This window comes from Sceloporus undulatus, chromosome 2 (genome assembly GCF_019175285.1).
Source record: "Sceloporus undulatus isolate JIND9_A2432 ecotype Alabama chromosome 2, SceUnd_v1.1, whole genome shotgun sequence".
NCBI lineage: Eukaryota > Metazoa > Chordata > Lepidosauria > Squamata > Phrynosomatidae > Sceloporus > Sceloporus undulatus.
Window position 1 is genome coordinate 230,083,653 of NC_056523.1, and position 17,828 is coordinate 230,101,480.

The window sequence follows — 17,828 nt, forward strand, 5'->3', positions numbered from 1 at the left end:
CTGGGTTTTTAATGCTGGGCTATCCAGATTTTAATGGTTTGTATTTTAATATGTTATATTTTAATTTATAACTGTTTTAATCCTTAAAATTGTTTGTTTTTAAAATTTTATATTTATGTATTTTAATATTTTTGTATTGTTTTAAATTGTATTGTTCTATACTCGTTTGCCACCTTGAGTCCCTATATTGGGATCAAGGAGGGATATAAGAAAATAAAATGATGATGATGATGATGATGATGATAATAATAATAATAATAATAATAATAATAATAATAATATCCTAATAGTTTGACTGAATAGTCCATTTTAACAAGAATGCTAGGGGTTTTTTTTGGTGTGGAATATTAGCAAGTATTGCGAAACATACGATCAAATAAAATTACAACAAAAGAGAACTACTCAAATGACTGTAGCAAACAAGTAATATTTTATTTTGTAATCAAGATATTCAAAATAGCCATTTGAACCTTAAAAATGTGCAGCTAGTTTCCAGTAAAAAAAGTAAGCTGCCCCAGTCTTGACAAGTTGTTAGGGCAATTGCTGGACTGGTGATTCTCAGAGACACAGCTGATCTTCCTTGCTGAAATAAAGGAACCATTTCATTTAGAGAAGGGACATTAAAAATAAGTAAATTAAAACTGGTTTTGGAGCTAATCTTCATTAACATGCTGAACAAGCCTTCAGCTATTTCTTCTGCTTCCTACGAGTGGAAAGAGCACCACTTGCCACTTTAGAAAGACGGCTACACAGCTGCTGCTGTTGGTTGCTGTAATTTGTTGGTATAGTTCTTTTTTTAAAAAGCATCTGAAGAAGCATTCAGTCCCAAAGCATTCAGTGGTAATTCCTGGCACCAGAATCAACATTTTATTCCCACCAACAGGTTATTTTTTAAAAAAAATTCTAAGATACATTACAGAAGATACCCCGCAATGGCTTGTATGGTTCAATACGTCATACTGGGTTCCTTGGCTATTGGTTCTCCTCCTTGCTAGATGGGATCAGGGAGAAGGAATACTTTCTGATATTACTATTAGCATTTATTCCAACACTGTTCCTTAAAAAAAAGAAGAAGAAGGCATGGCTGTATGGGTCTCACAACATCCAGAGCCAACAGTGAGAAAATGCATTGAAGAAATCTGAATGGTGTTTGGCCAAACAGTTTACAGTGTTGTGAGATCCAAATGATTACAATGGGCCCTTTGGATCCACTGGGGTTTGGTTCTAGGAGCCCCTGTCAATACTAAGATCCATGGATGTTCAAGTCCCATTGAAAACAACAGCATAGTAAAATGGTGCCCTTTATATAAAGTGGGAAAAATCAAGGTTTGTTTTCTGGAATATTTTAAAAATAATATTTTCAAGCCATGGATAAGTTAATTCATAGATAAAGACATTGTGGATATGCAGGGATGACTCTATTTGGACAATTGTCTGCAGTGTAATACAGCGTAATCCTCCTGCACTTGTGTGCTGGCTTTTGCAGGGACTGGATAAGCTTCAAGAGGCAACAACTAGTAGTAGTCAAAGCTCTCTGTTGTGAGAAGTCCTGTTTTTTGTACTTACCTGGAAGAATGTGTCTATGAAGTTCTTATTTTTCTTTGACTCTTATGCTACCCACCTTTCCGCCCTTTAAATATGCTAGCATCTTTTGCTTTGCCTTACCTTTCTCTCCATTGCTTTCAAACTCAGTCTTGCTGGCAAGCTGTAGTATATTCAGCCTGGGCAAACTCATCTGGTGGAAGGAGAAAGAAGATGGGTCACAGAAGTCTAAATGGGACAATGTATGGATCCATTCACATATTTAGCAAGAGAGGGGTGACTTTAATTTTAGGGAAATGAATTAAAACACCTTTGGATTGCAAACACAGGATGCTCAAAATTATCCCATTCTTTGGAATCTTCAGGTTGAAAACGGATCTTTATGACCCTCCTTCCCTGCCTTTAAAAGCAGCTCCCCTGCAAAATCCAGCAGATGAAGCTTTCAAGACCATACTGGAATCTGTAGATCAGTCTGTTATATTAACAGTATGTTAAAGACATAGGCAATAATTTTGAAGAAAGCATAGGTGAACTCAGAGGACTACAAGGAATTGCGTTTGCATATATGCAAGGGTTGTGAAGGATGTAATGTAATGGCTAAATATGGAATACAATCATGTCAACTGTGAAATAGCTGGCTTTCCATTAAAGAGAAGATTATAACTACAGTCTCATAGTTGCTCATACAAAGGAACTATCATGCAGTTTGGAAGGAATGGCTCCACCTGTTAGCCCTGAAAGGAAACTCTTCCATTATTTCATACCAAATAAATACATCTTCAATGTGGAGCTATTTGTCCCACTTGTACACAGTGACCTGTGTACAAATATATTATTCAGCGACTACCAGATCTCTTACCTGTTTCATAATAATCGTAGATTTTAACTAGAGCTGGTTTGATGTTAGACACTGCATGTGTTTGTTCTACAGTTAATGCAAAAGTAATTTTCTCTGCTGATACCTGAGGAATAAGAAAACAAGAGATATTAGAGATAGCTTCTCTTGACATGTTTTGAAGCTGCAGCTTTACAATAAACTTACAAAAGCCCTTTCCCTCCCACTCAGAACTTACAGCTTCCAGATAACAGAAGACGTGGTCATTCTTGATTTCTACTCGCATCACTTTGTTTTGGAGCTGCATGCGACAAAAAGTAAAAGGAAGGATATTTTTACTGACAGGAATTGAGGCATTGGCCTATGACACCGAAGTGAGAAAAATATGGCCTATAGATTGCTTTTTGTCATTGCTTCTGACTAGTTGGAATGATGCCAGTTCTGAAAAGCTCTTCCTTGGGAGCTCTTTCACTTCCATGCCGAAATCTCTAAGTGTATTAATGAGGGGGCCTCTACCCACATTCCCATGGCAAGATGGGGGGAAATGGCTTGTTGGCCTAGGGCTGCTGGGATGTAGATACTCTACTGCAAGGGTGGGAAATGTGTGGCCCTCCTAAATTTGCTGGACTACAGTGCCCACCAGCACTGACCATTGGCCATGCTTGCTTGGGTTTAATGGTTGCTGGGATTCTAAAGCATCTGGAGGGCCATATGTTCCCCAGTCCTGCTCAGCACATTTGAGTGAGTGTTGCATGTAGCATGTGGTTATTACCACTCCACTATGGAAATAAGCAAATAACATATTTTCTAATCCATTCATGGTCCTTTCAGAAATAACATAAAAGGGGTCCTACTCCACATGGTAACATCTCCTTGACATGCTAGTTCCCTGCCTTACATGAAAAATATGAAAGCTCATGCTAACAGCCTTTCTTTCAGTTAGGAGATTATTGCATGCGAAATCCACGCCAGGTAACACATGGGTTGTTACCAACGGCTACGGATCTTATCACATTTCTCCATGCCCAGGGAGTAGGTTGCTTGTATCCAACCCAGGCCTCTCCCACAGCTTTTCATGAATGGGATTTTCCCATTCATTAAAAGCTGTGGGAGAAGGCTGGGTTGGATATGACTGCCTACTGCCTGGGCATGGGGAAATGCGATAAGATCCGTCACTGTTGGTTACAACCAACATGTAACCCAGCATGGATTTTGTGGGTGATAATCTCCTTATTCTCAAAGGTGCTATAAGATCCTGTTGCATACTAATTTTCCAGACTAAAATGGCTATGTCTTTGAATTCATTCTTTTAATGCTGAGCCTTTACCTCATTGAGGGACGACTGGACAGGAACAAAACCAGACAGCATCTTCATATCAACAATGGCCATGTTGGATGTGTTGCGCTCCCCAGTGTAACTTGAAACAAAAACAAACCTGAGTCATTTTGTATTCTGACTGAGCCTAGTTGAAAATGTATTGTCAAGAGCTTCCTAAAATATTCATAACATCTGGAAATTCAAATTCAATGTTAAAAATTTTGTAGCAAGTTAACTCAAGTTTTGCCACGAGAAAAGAACTTTCATCTTGTGGAAGTTAATACAACTTTTTGTTTTTAAAATGCACGTTTGTTTATTTTGTATAAATGATGGCAAATGCTGGGTTATTCCAGCATTTGCCATTATTTTTGTCATTAGCAGTACAAACTGGTATTATACCAAGTAGTGGAAATATGCCTCAGCCCCTTCCCTTCCTATTTCCAAGATTTCACAGAATCTATCCATTTCCAGATGCCTCCCTGCATCCATTAAGCGTTAGAGACCAGCTTTGCTTTTTAAATAGAAGCTGGAAATTTTTCTTACAAAGTTCAGTTTTGTACTTATTGTGCTTCCATGAAATCATGGCGTATATGTGCCATATGGCTGCCCTAACCTACAGTGAGTAGTAAGCAAATTTATTGCTTGGATTTTGCACCTCACACAGGAACAATACATATTCCTGATGTATTGTTGGATTGCCAACAATACATCAGGAATAAAACTGAAGTTGACGAATTGCCTCTATGGCAATGCAACAAGCAGAGGATAGATGCTAATCAATACCAGTCATCTGTTCCCATTCTCTCATCCACATTTCAAATGGGACATTACCTGGTTGTCACAACAACAGTAAATCTGGGCAGGAAATTGCCTGTACAGGAAGCATTTTTTGTTTCCACTGCTAGAGCAAAGCCAGAGGCCTGTGCAGGAAGGATGATGTTGTACCTCAAGGTTGTCTGAAAGAGGAGGAAAAATGATCAGATAGCATCAGCAACAATTGCATCACTGGTTGTGATGCTGTGCATTAAGTAGCCAAGGTACTTATGGAAGGACATTGACCAAATCATTTACCTGTATGTAGGCACATCCAGAGCCACTAACGTTCACGCTGTAGCTTCCTTGGGCACTGGGCAGTGCAACCTGCTGCAGTAGGACACTGTTGTCCTTATTCACCAAGAACCGCTTCGTGAAAGATTCCCCAGCACTAATATCTACTGTGTTTTCAGCATCTTTTTGAAAAGTCTGGATTCCATATTCAGATAAAGCATGGAGGGCCACAGGAGTGTCCTGGAGAAAGCAGTAAAACCGTATTAGAAAATATCCAAGGGTAGCCATGTTGGCCATGTAGCAAAATCCAATAATATCTAAAAGCCACTAAACAGTTATATCCTCATTGGACTAACCAAAATACACAAAATACATGATGAATATTATTAAATATATTATAATATATTCTGTTAATTATATTAATTATGTCTAAGTCCATGGTGGTGTAGTGGTTTGAATGTTGGACTATGGCTCTGGAGATCAGAGTTCAATTCCCAGCTCGGCCATGAAGCCCACTGGGTGCCCTTGGGCAAGTCACATGCTCTCAGCCTCAGAGGGAAGCCATGGCATACCTCATCTGGAGAAATCCTGCCAAGCAAACCCCATGATGCATTCCTTTAGGGTCATCATAAGATGGAAACAACATGAAGGCACACATTACCACCACTGTATTAATTATATATTATAAATATTCTATTAATAGTAGAAAACCATGTGAGGCATCTCATTCATCACATTTCCATCCCACTGCAGGAAGCCTGAAGTGATATACATGGAGGCTATTTGGTTTTGCCTTGACAACAACTCTGAAAGCTAGGTGAGGCTTAGTGAGCTTCATGGCTGAGCAGAGGTTTGAAGCCAGGTCTCTCCAGTCAAAACCTAGCATTTTCCATTTTACAGCCCTGTCTCTTCTCTTCCCAGCATGTACTAAGGAAGAAGAGAAAATAAAATAATAAAGATTGGCCTTGATTAGCCTTCAGAGCAAAATAGAGCAATAACTAAGCCATGTGGACAGTTTATTTAACTCCCTGACAATTAATTCCATGGGTGTTTGGCAAACCAGTGTGAATGCAAAATCGAAAAGGGCTTTTTACCTCATAAAAGAATACTACCAATCTATTTGTAGAGCTTGAAATGGAGGCACTGGGAGACATTCCAAGTAGTTTAGTAAACACAGTCTCTCTCTAGTCCATACAGCTTTTAGTCCATTATGGCAAACATTTATTTTGATTCAAAATGCTGTCTGACCCCAAGAGTAGGAGAGGACTAATGCTCTTCACCACACAAATATGTTCTGCTAGGTCTGTTACAGACTGCCAAAATAAAGCTGCTTCGGGTCTCAGGTATGCTGTTTAAATGATGCATGCATCCGAAGAATCTGGAAGCTGCACCAAAGCAGCACTCCAGTGCATAGGAATGGAGTGTGGCTTTGGCGCGACCACTGGACTCCTAGGATGCATGCATCATTTAAATAGCATACCTCCAAAGAGACCCGAAGCAGCTTTATTTTGGCAGTCTGTAACAGGCCCGTGTTAACTTTTTAGTTAATTTAATTTAGTTATACTAGTTTTTAGGCACGGTCAATTTTTTATCCTTGTATATATTTGGATATTCTAACATAATTTGTATTATGTATTTTGTCTTCTATTGATATGGTCAGCTAATCAATAAAATTTTTTTTGTTGTTGCTAGTTGGGTATTACGTATGGGGAAATGTGCATTCTTGAAAGCATTGCGTTTTCCCAACATAGAATCATAGAGTTGGAAGAGACCGCATGGGCCATCCAGTCCAACCCCCTGCCATGCAGGAAATCCTCTACTCCATGCAGGAAATCCTCTACTCCATGCAGGAACAGACTAGAATAGGAACCAATTCAATCAATTCAAATGATAAGAAAATAGACTGTATGCAAACATTAGAATAAATTCTTTTACACTAGAGTAGATGGTGACCTCTCCATCTCTGGAGGTTTTTAAACAGAGGTTGGATGGCCATCTTTCACGGGTGATTTAGCACTAGATTTCTCAACTGCCAGGGACTAGTTGGCCCTTGTAGTGATGATTCTATGACAGATGAAAGGTGCAATTTCCTCCAGAGCATGCAATTAATTTAATAGTCACCTGACTGGAGGAGAAGCCTCCATAGAAGTTCTGTTGTCTGACAATCCAATGTGCTATCTGTGAGGCAAAAGTCAGGTTTGCCTGGGAGAGGTTGGGTTGTTTGAGCCAAGCCAGCAGGATGTAAGCGTTGGTCTCAATCTCAGCAGATGGGGCACGAGGATAGAAGGAAGAAAACTGTTCAGCTGCAGGCCTCTTCTCCCTTTCCCAGTACACCAGACCCCCTAGGAATTCAGAAGATAATATTGAGAAATGGCATGGGCGGAATGCATTGGTAGCAATTGGATATTTGTCCATAGGTAGTTTCTTTGCCTTTCACCCTGGTCAAAGTAGGCATTCTCTCAGACGTACCCCACAGACTGAGTCTAAAGAAAGTGTCACATGCAAACCCTATCTTAAAAGGGGTGGTGGTGGTATTGTACCATTTAGCCTCAAAGAGTTCTAGAAAATTCAAAAGTGCACACTACCATCTCACATTTTGATCCGTTTAAATAAAAGTATTTCCTCCTCTGAACAAATCTTGCTAAGAAAACCCCATGATAGGCTTGCCTTATATTCACCATAAGTCAGAAACGACTTGACTGCAAAGGCACACAAAGCAGTGACCCATTTCCTAATTCCCCCTCCTTTTAAACTCATGGACCACATGATTACTACTTCTGTTTATTTTTAATTTTCCTTAAAGCAATCTTATTTCTTACTTACTGTATATACTCATATATAAGTCTAGAAATTTTAGTCCAAAAACTAACCCCCAAAGCCTAAGCTGACTTATCCATGGGTCAGTGTAAGTACTGTACTTTAACTCTTATTTAAAAAGAAACCATCCCCTGGTGAAAGAGTGTAATCTGTCCTAGAAGCATTGACTCACCCACTAATCGCTCAGCTATCTAGCCTTTATGGTGAGCCCAAACAATTATGCCTGCCAGAATTTTATATGTTCTTTAGCATTGTTTTCCTTTGCTTCATCCTTTATATCTTTTATTATATGCCCCTAAATTTTACCCTTGACTTATCCATGGCTCATATCAAAATCCATAATTTTGGCACCAAAACTTGACCTCAACTTATAAATGAGGTCAACATATAGTCGAATATATATGGCACTGAGGTACATGGTGAAACCCAAGTAGTTTCCCTCTGCTAACAGAAGATTTCCAGAAATCCACTCTCTTTCTCGCTGCACCTGTGCTTCTGAAGAATCTCCTGTTCAGCAAACTCTTACCCTCTGGGTCATTTTTTAATACAAAGGGAGGGATGCTTCATGTGCTCTTAGGCTACTCTCCAACTGTAGCATTTTCTAGCATTGACAAAATTGTAAATGTTTGGTCTGCTCATGCAAGGACTGAAATTGTGGTAGGGACAGGGGTGTACATACAAGCTGTGCTCCCCCCCCCATTTCTCTATGTCCTTGGCTCCTCCTTGGGTGAATTCATATCAGCTCTCCATATCCATACATTTTTTATCTATGGTTTAAGGCATCCAAAGTTTTAAAATATTTTTAATATATATAAATTGCACAAAGCAAACTCTGATTTTGCCATCTTATTCAATGGACACCGTCTTACTGTGCCACTATATTTAATGGGACTTGAGCGTCCATAGATTTTGGTGTCCACTGGGGGTCCCTGAACCAAACTCCAGAAGATACCAAGGACCCACTCTAGTGTTCTTACATCCAGCAAAACTGCAATAGAATAGCTCTGCACCGTGGTGAAACTGGTTCTCTCCTTAGCTAGGGGTTTGTTTTGTTTTTGTTTTGACTCCTCCAATGGATTATAATGTCCACAGGTTTTTCACTGGTTTATACCAGACAGTCTGCCCACTTTTGGGGTGAAGTTGCATATCAGATTTAGGTTCTCCCTTAGTTCATCTTCAACTATCACGAGAAGAACCTTGAATTATTTGTTCCTACTCTTGACCCTGGGCTCCAAGTCACAGTAGGCCAAGTCTAAGCTGGGTCTGTAACAGGTGATGATTGGCACTTCATCTCAGCCCAAGCAGTCATTATACCAACACAGGCATGGTTAGAGGTGTTAAAGCATTAGTTGATTGCAGACAGGGTGACTAGACATCCTCCTTTTCCAGGACATGTCCCTCATTTCAGCTTTCTGTCCAGGAGGAATTTCAAAATATTTCCATTTTTGAGTATGCCTAGGAAGCATGAATTTATATGTGTGTGTGTTTAGCTTTTACCTTGTAATGTCCTCCATTTTTCTTGAATGCCCTACATTTTACGATGCCTTTTCCTCCTTTGTGGTTGGGACATCTAGTCACTCAGATTGCAGATCATTTCAGTTGTCAACAAAGTTATGGCCCTTATTTAAAACCAAACATACATGCCTTGTTTTTTCGTCCCTAGGTCCAAGGGCAAAACACTTACCAGTTCTAGTAGCAGATTTTAGCAGGATATCAAAGATATGGTTCAGTTTTTCCACTTCGCCAGCTAAGCTGTAGGTATAGGCCAAGAGAGCATTGACATAGATGTTTTCAAAATCCCTGTCTGAAAGAGCAGCCAAGCAGGAGAGACCATTCCGCACCACAGGATCCTGTAGTTTAAGACACATGTTATAGACACACTATATAAAGACATTTCTCAATAACTGAATAACTTAAATGGATACTAACATAGTTAGTATACTTGCATTTGAATTAAATAAAGAATTGCACACTCCAGTTGCTAGAACTAGGGTCAGCTCTGGTTAGTACATGAATGGGAAGCTGACAATAAATGTTAGGTGCAGTGGGCTGTATTTCAGAGAAAGGAAATGGCAAAACCACCTCTTGAGTATTCCTTGCCTAAGAAAACTTTATGAATTTCAGAGGATTCATAAGTTGACAGCAACTTGAAGGCACAGACACACCACATTAATTGACAAAACTATTCTTGTAAACCTTCTGTTGCTTGCTCGGGATTATTTTGTAATGAATTGTAATGGACTGTGCCCTTTGTTTATAACGAACAGCCAAGAACAACATGAGGGACATGCACAATCCTGATACTACATATTGTTGTAGATAATTCACATAGTATGGGTGCCTCCATGGGAAAGGTTTAATTCTATCTAAACTGAAGTTGGTGAGTGAGATTCAAAATTGGCTTAATGCCCTAATTGGAGGACTGGGAGTACAAGTCAGAACGAGAGATTCAGGAATCTGCAGTGCAAGTGCAGAACTGGTGAAAGATACTGTGTGTTGTCGTAATAAATCCATACCGATTGGGGAAGTCCATTTTCCATTAGAGAAGCAGTGACGTAAGCTGTGATTACAATTCTGTCATCTGTTCCAGCCTATTTATAAAAGGGGAAAAATAATTCAGACCAAGGTGCAAACAGGAACACACATTCTTCACTCCAAATGGTGACGGGGTTGAGAAGGCGGGTGGTTATCTTTGTTGTTCTTGTTCCTCTCAAAATCCAAAGTAAGAGTAAAATTACATCCCAGCCAAAATCTGAATTCATAGATTTCATTTTAGGCTGAGTTTAATGATAGTATCTTAATCATTCACAAATTATTATTATTTTTAGTGTGCTTTTGTATATATCCTGGACTTGGCTAGATGGAAGAATAAGACTCTTAAGACTCTTATACTGTTTCCAACATTCCCTTCTGCTGTATTGCAATCTTCAGCTTCCAAGTGTAGAAAGAATCTAGCCTCCAAGTACAGCACTATGTAGTGCAGGCATCACTAAGGTCCCTTCCCTAATAATAAGGGGGAAAAGACTGCCAGCAGTGTTACCAATCACCCTCGAAGGAAATCCCCCTGAAAATCCCCGAAACACCCCCAAATTCCCAGGGCCATCTGGGTCAGGAGTGGTACATCCAGGTCAAGGGTCTGCAAAGGCAAAAGAGGATGGGGACCCCTGGGTCAGCAATTTTGGGGGTGGTGGGGACTTCTGGGTCTGCCATTTTTTGGGCCGGAAAGGCATTTTTGGCCATTTTTTGGAAGGGAAATGAAATAATTCCCCCATAAACGGAAAGGCTTCTAATTACCCAATGAGAAGGTTTAATTCCCTGGAAATTCCCCAGAAATTTTATACCCGGAAATTACCCAGGAACCAGTGTGTGAAGATGTGGCCAACCAGAATTCCCATGCTACCTTTAAGGCATTGTTGTAGATGTTCCCTTGTGGCTGGAAGCAGCCATCTCCTTCCTGTTTGCTTGCAATCCAGATGAGTGCTTGGCTCAGGACATTGTCATCTACAAATATATAGGGCTTGCTCTGCGCAAATGCTTTGTAGATCATAGCAGTGAGCCTAAGAAGAAAAGGATAGGAGGAAGTTGGGATGAAGACAGCACAATGCAGGGCAGAGAAACCAAAGGCAGGGTATGTGAAGCATTAAAACAGAAGCTATTCTATCTACTTGCAGTCTTAGTTCTCACCAAAGGTTTCCTTCTGCTTGCTTGCTGCCAAAAGTGCTGAAGGATCCATCAGATAGTCTGAAAGACAGTTGCCTCTGGTACCCTGAAGTAGAAGAAAAGATACTAAAGTCAATTTGCAGGTGCTCTCCCCCACCTTTAATTGTAGCAGCATTTTAAGCAGCAGATACTTGGGCTTTGGTTATCATTCCTAAATTAGCTTAAGGCTCCAGTCAATATGAGGACTGCCAGTGACTTTTGGCCCTATTGAAATGTTAAAGAGAATGTGGAGGCTGCCTCCTTTCCTATCATTTTCAAAATCAAGCTAAGGTTTGGAACAAGTCTTGTACAATATATTTCCAGGAATTAAAATGGATAATGAGCTCAGCTGACATTTTGATTTCATGGTTCATTTAGACCAGCTTGTAGCCAATCCATAATTATATGGCATGGATATAGGGGGAAAGGAGGCGTGGTGAAGTGGTTCAAGTATTGGACTATGACTCTGGAGACCAGGATTTGATTCTCAGTTTGGCCATGATACCCACTGGGTGACCATGGGCAAGTCACACACTCTCAGCCTCAGGGGAAGGCAATGGTAAACTCCCTCTGAACAGATCTTTCCAAGAAAACCCCAGGATAGGTTTGTCTTAAGATCACCATACATCAGAAATGACTTGAAGGCACACAACAACAGCAAATGTGGGGAGAAATATGGACATATGTATTAATGCTTCTAAGTTTGAAAGAAAGTAAAATGAGGGAATAGTGTGACTTGGTTGTGGGTATGGGTGGTACAGTATGATGGGGAGAAAATGTCATCGTCAATAATGCCAACATTCCAAGAGGTAACCCATTTTGTCACTGAAATGTCTTGTCAACTTGTCAAAGCTGGCATCAGCCATGGGGTGCCCTGTACAGAATGCATGGACAAGATAATGGCAATCCATCAAGCCACATGGAAAAGGCCAAAAGGACAGCTGCTTTTTCACACAGGTCTTTCCCAGGGTGCATCTACACTGTAAAAATAAAGCCATTTTGACACCACTTGAATTTCCATGGCTCTATTCTTCAGAATCTTGGGATTTGTAGTTTTCTGAGGCACCAGCATACTATGGTAGGGAAGGCTGACACCTTGTAAAACTATCATTCCCAAGATTGCAAAGGATGGAGCTACAACACTTAAAATGGTGTCAAACTGCATTATTTCTACAATGTAGATGCAGTCCAAGTTTGAAAATTACTGAATTTATATTGAACCATAGAAGTGATACAGACCACCCAAAAGGGCGGCCTGCCGGCGCCTGTTTTTCCACCAGAGGAAAGCTGCAGCCGCCAAACCGCATGGCTTCCCACCGGTGGAAAAAGAATCCTCAAAAAGCAGGTTCTTTTTATGCTGCGGTGGCGGCGTAACAAGTGTGCCACTGGTGCACTCATTATGTAAGCACCGTGCAGTGCCATGCAGATGCCACGTGACGCTTACGTAACAATGGCAGCGCCCACGTATACAGGGCGCCACCATTGTTATGCCCTGATCACGTGCAAGGGTTGTGGGGCATATGGGTGCACTGCCCTGAGTCTACCCTAGCACATGACAACATTACGAAAGGCCCATCTGTTCTGCGCCATAGAGTTGGAAGCGACCCTAAGGGCCATCCACTCCAATCCCCTGCCATGCATGAACTCACAATCAAAGCATCCCTGACAGATGGCCATCCAGCCTCTGCTTAAAGATTTCAAAAGAAGGAGATTCCACCATTTTCTGAGGGAGTGTGTTCCACTGTCAAACAGTCCTTACTGTTAGTAAGTTCCTCCTAATGTTAAAGTGGAATCTCTTTTCCTGTAGCTTGCATCTATTGTTCTGTGTTCTAGTCTCTGGATCAGCAGAAAACAAGCTTGCTCTATCCTCAATGTGACACCCATTCAAATACTTAAACCGGGCTATCATATCACCTCTTAACCATCTATTTTCTAAGCTAAACATACCCAGCCCCCTTTCCTCATAAGGCATGGTTTTCAGGCCCTTCATCATTTTGGTTCCCTCATTTGGACATGCTTCAATTTGTCAACATCTTTTTTGAATTATGATGCCCAGAACTAGACGCAGTATTTCAGGTGAAGTCTGACCAAGGCAGAATAGAGTGGCACTATTACTTCCCTTGATCTAGACACTATACTTTTATTGACGCAACCTAAAATAGCATTGGTCTTATTAGGTGCCGCATTGCACTGTTGACTCATGTTCAACTTGTGGTCTACTTGGATTCCTAGATTCCTTTTACACATTGTCTCCTTAAGCCATGTGTCCTCCATCCTATATCTATGCATTTATTTTTTTTCTACCTAGATGCAGTTATTTTACACTTCTCCCTGTTGAAGTTAATTTATTAAGCTCATTTTGAATGTAAGTTCATTTTGAATTTTGATCCTGTCCTCTGAGGTATTAGCTATTCCTCTTAATTTGGTGTCATCTGCCAATTCTGTCCTCCAAGTCATTGATGAAGATGTTGAATAGCACTGGGCCCAGGACAGAGCCCTGTGGGACCCCACTGGTCACTTCCCTCCAGGATGAAAAGGTGCCATTGTTGAGCACCCTTTGGGTTCAGCCAGTCAGCCAATTACAAATCCATGTAACAGTTGCCTTGTCTAGCTCACATGTTACCACCTTGTCTGCAAGAATATCATAGGAACCATGTCAAAGGCCTTACTGAAATCAAGATATACTATATCCACAAAATTCCCTTCATCTAACAAGCTGGTAATTTTATCAAAGAAAGAGATTAGATTTGTCTGGCATGACTTGTTTCTCTGAAACCCATGTTGACTTTTTGTGATTATGGCATTGCTTTCTAGATGTTCACAGACTCTCTGTTTAATGATCTGTTGTAGAATCTTTCCTGGTATTGATGTCAGACTAACTGGACGATCATTGTTGGGATCCTCTTTTTCCTCCTTTTTGAAGATGGGGACAACGTTTGCCCTCCTCCAGTCTGCTGGGACTTCTCCTATTCTCCAGGAGTTCTCAAAGATCATTGCTAATGGCTCTGATATTACATTTGCCAGTTCTTTTAATACTCTTGGATGTAGTTCATCTGGTCCTGGAGACTTCGTTTAGATTAACAAGGTATTCCTGTACTGTCTCTTTACTTATTCTGTACTCAAATTCCCCCAATCTGTCTTCTGCTCCATTTTCCTCAGGTTGAACACCCTTTCCCTTTTCTGTTAACCATGTTCCATGCAGCAACTTCTCAGGGTCCCTGTTCCATACAATAACTTCCCTAGCTGCAAATCAGAGATCATTTCTAATCACAGTATCCCAGATTCCCAGACTTTACACAGATTATCTCTGATTCGTGTCAGTTATTTTAGCAATAATGGCAAGAGAAGTGTGGATATGAAGAAGAAACTCTAGTGATCACGGTGTAGCCAGTGGCTTTGAGGTTTTGGGAACAACAGATGAAACCACATTTCTGATTTGTATATCCTAGGACTAAAATTATAGAAAAACAGAGTAGATCACAGCTGGGAAATGATTAATTAAAATCCATTCATTATTCCCAGTGTGTTAGATTTTAAAGTTGTTATTTTATTGTTAAATGACAGTGACTTGTTACTAAAACAAATATTACTCACCACTAGTTAAGTGCCCAATGATCCTGGATCTTTTTTCATCTGTCAGCTGCCCAGTGTTGTTCAGATATGTCAAGATGACAAGGTTGGATAGGAACATGGCAATATTTTGCTCTGCACATCCATAGGGCATTTGGAGAAGATTTTCAGAGTTCCGCATTGCTGTGCCCATAACATCACCTGTTGACCAAGATAAGGTAGTTATTTAATTAACCAAACTGTTTCTTCCATCAAACTGTAAACATATATTATTTGCATGTAATGTTTTACAGATCTTAGACAATTACAGCAGTTTAGATTACAAAATCTTGTTTCATACTCTGCATTGCAATGATATTCCAGTGATGATTCCCACTATTTCAGTTTGCCTTCTTTCAGAGACTATTAGAGAGCATATCAGGTACTCTGTCCAACTTCCTACCAGGATGTGGAGAGATCTTGTAACACCATTGAGAATAACAGAAATAAATTGGCAGCATGAGCTTTTGTAGACTTCAGTCTCCTTCTTCAGATGCATTCTGAGGAAATAGACTGAAGTCTATACGAAAGCTCATGCTGCCAATTTCTTTCTTTCAATAAGTCTCAAAGGTGCTACAAGATCTCTCCACATACTGATTCTACAGACTAACACGGCTATATCTTGCAATCTCCAAGCGTCCGCACATGCTGGATTATGAAACAAATGGATTATCACTTCATCTATGTAGGCAGAATTTATTCTCCCTTGTTACTACAAAGACTATTTACATACTATTTTTGCACTATAAGAGGCTGAAGTGGAGAAGTGTAGTGTCTTTTAAACAGACACATTTATACTTAAGACCCAAATATGGAGTGAATCTTTTACATTTACTATGGCAAATGCCATTAATGCATCATTGCAAACTGCTCTGCTGAGACCAGCAAGTAGATTATCACATCTAAAATTAATTGCTGGCTTATTGTAACCTAAATCTTCAGGTTGAGCACAGAGCAGATGGAGGCTTTCAAGTTAGAAAGACCAAGAGGAACAAAAGAAACACCTTTTACTATTCTCTGCACAGTGTAGGCAATTTTCTTTGGCAAAAAAACCTACCACTGCATGGATGGTATGCAATACTAGAAAATCACTTATTATGAAGTCTCACAAAAATCTTAGATAAATAAAATACAAGTAAGGAGAAAATTCAAAATTTTGAAAACTTACCAAGGACAGAAACTACAGCTCTAGCTGAGCCTTCCACCAGATTTTCAGGTAAGTTCAAGGTTATTGGCTCAGAGATGGGTGTACCTTTGGGGTGATAGAAATAAATAATGGGACCGTGGGCACTCTTTCAAAATTCTTTATATAAGAACAAAATGTCCCTCCGGCAAGCCATTTGAATACAGATACGAAAACTGGAAAGGGTTAGTGGTAGAGGTGAGATGAATGTGTTTCCAATATTCTGATGCTGAATACCCAGTGGGCATCTGGTGTCTAATGAGAGCCAGCATAACATAGTGGTTTGAATGTTGGACTGTGACTGGAGGGTTCAGTTCCCCGCTTGACCATGAAACCCATTGAGAGACCTTGGACAAGTGGCACACTCTCAGCCTTGGGGAAGGCAATGGTAAAGAAATTTGGCTAAGGAAACCCCATGCTGTAGGTCAGAAATGACTTGAAGGCACAAAACAACAAACGATATGTGATCAGCATTAAACACAAGAACATGCAAAGATATCCAAGTCATTGCATTGTGGCAGGTCAGTCTCTTATGCTCAATAATAATAATAATAATAATAATAATAATAATAATTTTATTTGTATACCACCTTTCCAGTTAAAAGAGAACATGCAATTGTATTAAGATTTATTTACAGCACTTCTGTCTCTCTCTCTCTCTGTTAACATAAAAAGGGTAGCCAATTATGTCAACAATAAAATTGAAGCTGTCCTTGGGGCAATAGAAAGGACTTTACAGTAGAGACTGATATCTCTGTAGTAAGTAATTTACCAGAACTTCAATGAAATCATCATCATCATCATCATCATCACCATCATCTTGCACCCGTTTGTTAGCCACTCAAATCAGAATTCATCTATAATGTCCCCATTATTGTCATAAATTGGTATATTTCTAAGGAAAGGCATAAATTATAAACATCAGTTTGCTTTGTTAAAGCTGTATTTGGTTTACACTGTTTACTGAATTTAACGGGATTTTATATTGTTGAATGTCTGTTGTGCTGTGTAAATTAATGATATAAACACAAAGAAAACAAGGTAATAGAGAATCCTAATGGAATAAACCAGTATTTGACAGTTGGCACGTCCAGAGGTTTCATATAAAACCAATCAACTGATGTTAAAGTCTTGGAACAAGTGCAGAAAACTGGCATATTCACTTATTACAACTTGCAAAATTTTCTTTACCTTTTGTACAAATAAGACTGCTCTGGGTCACCTCCTTTTTGATGCCTTCAGGCTGAAGGGCAGAAAAGGGAGAGATGGGTAAGGTTGTATGAATCGCAGTTATGAAAATACATAATAACTCAACACTAACAAAATGGAAGCCACTAACATGTAATGCAGAATAGATGAGAAAGTCATACATGTACTTATATATTGACAGTGCAGTCGGTCCTCCATATCCACAGATTTATTAATCACGGATTCAAGCATCAATGGCTTGAAAATATTTTTAAAAATATATAAATTCCCCAAAACAAACCTTGATTTTGTATATTTTATGTAAGGGACACCATTTTACTATGCCATTATATCTAATGGCACTAGATTTTGTTATTCACTGGAAGTCCTGGAACCAAATTACAGTGGGTACCAAGGGCCACTGTATAACGGCTATACCATTGACTACACAATCATGGTGTGATTTAACACTCTTCAGTGTGCAAGTCCATTGTTCACTCTACAGGGATACTGATTTGCTCTTTGTCTCTCCCTATCCCTGAGAGCCCACTGTGCTAAGCACTGTTCCATTCACTGCTTGGATCTTCGAG

At 39.8% G+C, this 17,828-nt stretch overlaps 1 protein-coding gene across 1 annotated transcript in view; it reads right to left on the reverse strand.

The window, feature by feature from the left end:
• Positions 1–418: 418 nt before the first annotated feature.
• The window catches only part of LOC121922337 (ovostatin-like), a 58,844-nt gene continuing 41,434 nt past the window's right edge, over positions 419–17,828 (reverse strand). Inside the window, exons 22-36 of the mRNA XM_042451632.1 lie at positions 17,242–17,293; positions 16,036–16,119; positions 14,853–15,029; positions 11,244–11,325; positions 10,960–11,116; positions 10,076–10,150; positions 9,244–9,409; positions 6,864–7,084; positions 4,767–4,982; positions 4,527–4,651; positions 3,705–3,795; positions 2,616–2,678; positions 2,402–2,504; positions 1,666–1,735; positions 419–583 (exon numbers count right to left, since the gene is read on the reverse strand). Coding sequence (XP_042307566.1) covers positions 1,689–1,735; positions 2,402–2,504; positions 2,616–2,678; positions 3,705–3,795; positions 4,527–4,651; positions 4,767–4,982; positions 6,864–7,084; positions 9,244–9,409; positions 10,076–10,150; positions 10,960–11,116; positions 11,244–11,325; positions 14,853–15,029; positions 16,036–16,119; positions 17,242–17,293 — 1,659 coding nt within the window. The 3' untranslated portion in view covers positions 419–583; positions 1,666–1,688. The remainder of the gene's footprint in view (positions 584–1,665; positions 1,736–2,401; positions 2,505–2,615; positions 2,679–3,704; positions 3,796–4,526; positions 4,652–4,766; positions 4,983–6,863; positions 7,085–9,243; positions 9,410–10,075; positions 10,151–10,959; positions 11,117–11,243; positions 11,326–14,852; positions 15,030–16,035; positions 16,120–17,241; positions 17,294–17,828) is intronic.